The sequence below is a fragment of the Akebia trifoliata genome, unplaced genomic scaffold (genome assembly GCF_017979445.1).
Source record: "Akebia trifoliata isolate Shusen 1 unplaced genomic scaffold, ASM1797944v1 Contig00544, whole genome shotgun sequence".
NCBI lineage: Eukaryota > Viridiplantae > Streptophyta > Magnoliopsida > Ranunculales > Lardizabalaceae > Akebia > Akebia trifoliata.
In genome coordinates, this window is record NW_028237083.1 from 18,205 (window position 1) to 23,330 (window position 5,126).

At 36.2% G+C, this 5,126-nt stretch overlaps 1 protein-coding gene across 1 annotated transcript; it reads right to left on the minus strand.

Moving 5' to 3' along the window:
* Positions 1 to 3,349: 3,349 nt before the first annotated feature.
* LOC147381354 (scopoletin glucosyltransferase-like) lies at positions 3,350 to 4,888 on the minus strand. The gene has a single exon (XM_086430544.1). The coding sequence runs from the start codon at positions 4,886 to 4,888 to the stop codon at positions 3,350 to 3,352; it is 1,539 nt and encodes a 512-aa protein (XP_086286670.1).
* Positions 4,889 to 5,126: the final 238 nt, after the last annotated feature.

A 5,126-nucleotide genomic window follows, 5' to 3' on the forward strand; every position in this document is an offset into this window, starting at 1 on the left:
CAGATCTACAGTTCCCAACTTATTCATATCAAAGAGTCGATTAAGTATGCCACTTGACGAGTCATATTATCAGGACTCTTCTTGTTATTATGGACAAAACTTTTTGAGAATGTGTCACCCTATCAAGATACCTTCAAAGTCAAAATTAGGATGCAAGGACAAGAGTCAAACACGATAGAAAGCATAAGAAAAGCACAAATAATACTACTAACTAAGAAAATGAAACCACACCAAGACACATTGAATGTTTTGGATTGTTTCATTCTTAGATCATTTTGTTTTTTCTCCCAATTGAAACATTAACCCGGAACAGTGGGATTTTAAACCATGAATAAGAGAAACCAAGCCTGTAATAATTACCTAGCAAAAAACATACCTTAAAACCTAAAGGTGGCAAAGTTAGACATGATACAAAGCTAGCCACTAGTAGAATAGTAGCAAGCAAGTAAATCTGAAAAATCCTCAATATGCTTATCTGAGCTTCCACCTTTATCCCATTCTCTTTTGCAAAATCTTTCCACTTCTTGGCATTCCTCTTGAATTCCTCACCTTTCACTTCTTCCAATATTTCTCTAATTAATGCATAATTGTATTTTTTTTTTCTCAAAGCTCCACTCTCAATACTTCCTCCACAAACATGCTTGAATTGGTCTAGAAACTGAGGCATCTCCGGCCAATGTGGGAACTCCCAATGTCACTCACTCCTTCAATTGTAGCATTCTACAGCAAGCATCCCACAACCAAATGGGACAACACCTCCAACTAAGGGCACCATGTCACCACCAATCCTTTTTCTGAAGTCTACTCCACATAGTTAATTTCTATGAAGCTTTTCTCTTCCAATGTTTTCATTATCCATAAGAAATTTCTCTTAATGTAGATCCTTGATACTCCCGAATGAAAACATATACAACTGATGTTGTTTGTTTTGTGTTTAGCCGCTTTATACAGGCATCCGATCTACCTTGAAGAGATTGAAACCATATTCTTTGTCGCCTTCCAAATGCTTGTCAATGTAGTTCGATAGCAAGGTTGGTCATATGGTATTCACTCGATATGTCTTGGACAATTCGTTTATCGTTGTTGACACCTTATTTTTGCATTCACCTAATTAATCAATTCGTTAACCCGATTGCGACGGTTCCTAATAATGGATAAATATTCCAATGTTTTTTGTTTGTTACTAGATATGTTTTAGAAATTTATATGAGGTATTTCAAGCAAATAAAAATTTAGAAACTACGTTACGCTAAGACCCAAAAACATAAAAATCATCATTTTAAGACAAAAAGAAGCTATACGAGAAAAATCATTAAAAAATGATCAAATTATCAAAATACCCCTAACATCAAAACATTTTTAGATCCTACATTACGCTTAGGAAAATCCTTTCAAACGCATAAAACAACAAAATAAAACCAAATAAACTGTTTCGTCAATTTTCACAAAATTTGACAAAATCACAAAATTCCCTTCATAGGGTCCATGATCTTTTCACACCAAAAATCCATAAATGACACAAATCGATACTCCCATTGAATTTCTTACGAAAAATGGATTCCAAAATATCCTAAAACATCGAAAAATGACATCTCAATGCAAAAGTCCTCTTCGGGGGCAAAATAGTAATTTTCCAATCCTAAAAATTTAAAATTTTGAAATTAATAATTAAAACATTAATTAACGTAAAGTAAAATATTAATAAATTGAATTAAAATTTCACAACAATTAAAACCAATTAATTAAGCCTATTGACCAAATATTAAGTAGTGACCCATTTAAGTGGGAACCCACCTGATATTTATTAAAAGACCCATCCATCTGAGGGCTCAAATAATTAAAGATATAATTAAGAATGTTCTCATAAAAATTTTAAAAAATATTATTTTATTGTACTTAAGAATGGAAACCCTAATTCCAAACTCTAATTCAAAACCCTAATTCACCTTATCTAAAAGAGACTTAGTCAAACTTAAAAACTTCCAAAAACCTCTATAAATAAGAGCCTCTACGACCCAATCTCACAGGTCAAAATAAACCCCAGGAAAAAGAGGTTAGAAACTTCCTCCAACCTTCCCAAAACCCTAAATTTGAACTCCGAACTCCCTACCTAATATCCAAACTGAAGTGTTTGCTCCAAAAACACCGAGAAACCCTCCAAAAAATATAGAAAATACTCAGATCTAGGAAAAGGATACCCTCGTCTTAGATATTAGAAGCGGATCCAATGACAAATAAAAAATAGGAAAACTTACACGAAGATGCTCTCCACAAATTCTAAGGGAACCAGTTGTCGCAATCACCTAGGTAAGTTAGGTTTTTATTTTATTTTAATTTTTCAGGTCATTTTTAGCAATGTAATAATTTTTGGAAAAAGTAGAGACCGGTGTTTGCCGGACGGGATCGGTGCCTAGCACCTTCTGATCTCGTAACGTGATAGATTAGCACTTTTTTCTGATTTTGAGTCATGTTTCGATTTCTAGACTGTAATAATTAAGTGGTGACTCCCAACCCCCAAAAAAGCAGATCTGCAACCCACGGATCAATGTCGCTTTCAACCGTTTTTATTTTTATTTTTTTTGACATTTTCAATCCAATTGCATCAAATTCAAAGCATAATAACCTTTAGGAAAGAAAAAACATATCATCTATGTTAGAAATTAAGACACACTAAGAGAAAGAAAAACTAACATCATAAATTTGTTGAAAAGATAACCGATCAGAAAATTATTATTAAAAAGATAAATCGAACACCCAAACCAGAAATAAATTGATTCCAGTCAAAGTACAAAGAATTGTAATCGTCTTATGTCATAATAACCTTAAAAAACATTCATCTCTATATTAGAAATTGAGACATGATCAAGTGAGAGAAGCAACATAAATCATAAATTAACTAAAAGTTAAAATCAATCACCCAAAGCACCAACAAAATTTACTCCAACAAGAAAAGCACAAATATGTGTAATGGCCTTTCAAAAAATCATATTGTCCATGTTAGAAATCATGACAAAAGATCAAAGAAATAATCCATGGTGTTTATCTGGTGTATGAGATTAAAGGTTGTTGGACCTAGACTTGACCAGCTAGCAAGATTTGACGAGCTCAAGAACTATGATAGCCCTCAGCATTATTTTTTGGTCCGCAATCAATCACAGTAAACAAACAGGGAAATGGCGATTAATTCTGACAATCCTAACAACTTACTTCGGAAACAATACCTTTTTTTTTTTTGAGATAGTAATTGTACACACCGACTACAAGTGATTGTCATTGTACCCATCACTAGAATTTTCCTAAAATAGAAATTTCAAAGATGTGGGTTCCATGGGGATGGATAGACTTGATCTCAATTTTCGCTCCTGCCATAAAGCCTGATCTGTTGAATGAGATGAGTCATATTGTCGTAAGAAGATCCCCCTTTTTCCACAGCTTTCTTACCAATCTCTCCCAATTCCCTCACTCTCTTTCTAATCTGCTGTATCTCTCCATCTTCACTGTCCATCAACCGATTCACTGCTTTCTCTATCTTCTCCCTCGTCACAGTCACCTTCTCTTCATCAATCTCTTGTACCATGACTAACATCTCAGTCCATGTCTTATTCTCAACATCCATCGGAACTCCAATCCTCAATACTTGAGTCACATACTTGTCATTGTATAATTGATCAGCGTAGAACGGCCAAGTGATCATTGGTACACTCGCGCATATGCTTTCAAGCATAGAGTTCCATCCTGCATGCGTCACGAACCCTCCGATTGCTGGATGTTCCAAGATCAACAACTGTGGCGCCCAAGTAGTTATAATCAGACCCTTACCACTTTCCTTCATCTTCTCCTCAAACCCATCTGGTAACCACCTCTGTTCTTGGTCTCCATTGGGTTTCCTAATAATAACCCATATGAATTGATGACCAGAGGCTTCAAGACCAAATGCGATCTCATGAAGTTGTGCCCTACCGAAGCCTGTCATACTTCCGAAAGATAAATAGATGACAGAGTTGGGTTTCTTGGAATCGAGCCAACTCAAACAGCTGTGTTCACTTTCGGTACCATTCCTGTTGGTCTTGTCGGAGGTATCGCCATTGCAGAGAGACACAGGACCTATAGTCCATACATTTTTATTCACAACCTTCTTGAAGTGATCAATGTAAGTTGACTCTAACTCGTAGAAGCTGTTCCCCACAAAACCGAAGCAACCAGGTATCGAATCACGGATCTTTTTTATACGATCCACATAGGGACTTTGACTATTCTTGAGATGTTGAGGGATTTGAGAGCTGGTCATCTTGATCTCATGAGGAAGGCCTGGTAATATAAAATCATATGCTTCTTCTTCTTCTTCTTCTACTATTGTACTATCTTCTGAGGTCGTGGATTGGAGATTACTTGTGTAGCGTTCCATGCTGTGGATTGCACTATGAAAGAAGATGCTACTGAGTTCTGGGTATAGCCTTGGGATTCCAAGCTCTGCAGCTATGCCACTTGTCCAAGGGAAGAACATATCGGTGACAATGCAGTCTGGGTGGTTATCACGGAAGAATTTCTCAATCTGAGGTTGGAGAAGCCTGAAAGCGACATTTAGTTTTTGTGAATATTCAGGGGTTTTGGTGGCACTGTAATTTTCAATTCCTTCGGGTAAGCCGACCTCTGCTGCTGGGAAGTAAAGTAAATGAAGTGAGATTGGGTAACCAGATTTGATGTCTAGATCTATGGAATTTTGGAAGAGTTTGGCATTGAAAGGGGTAGTGATGATGGTTGCTTTAACCTCATGCCTAGCGAAGATTCTGGCCATGTCTACAACAGGTATCATATGGCCTGGACTCAAAAATGGAAGGAAAAATACTTTGAGTACTTCAGTACTGACTTGTGTAACTGAAGCATCCATGGCGGTGGACTACTTGAACAAACAGAGACAGAGAGGGAGAACTAGAATAGTGTGGTGTTTTGTGATTTGTTTTGGGTTTTAAGACGTCTCAATTTATGTGCAGAGAGGAAGATCAAAGATGCTAAAGTTTTAAAAAAGAAAGAGTTTGGATTCTATACACCCAGAGAGGAGGAATGAAACTCTCTTCACATAATACAAAATGTATATTTACGTGCAATGCACGTTAGTGATATTAAAG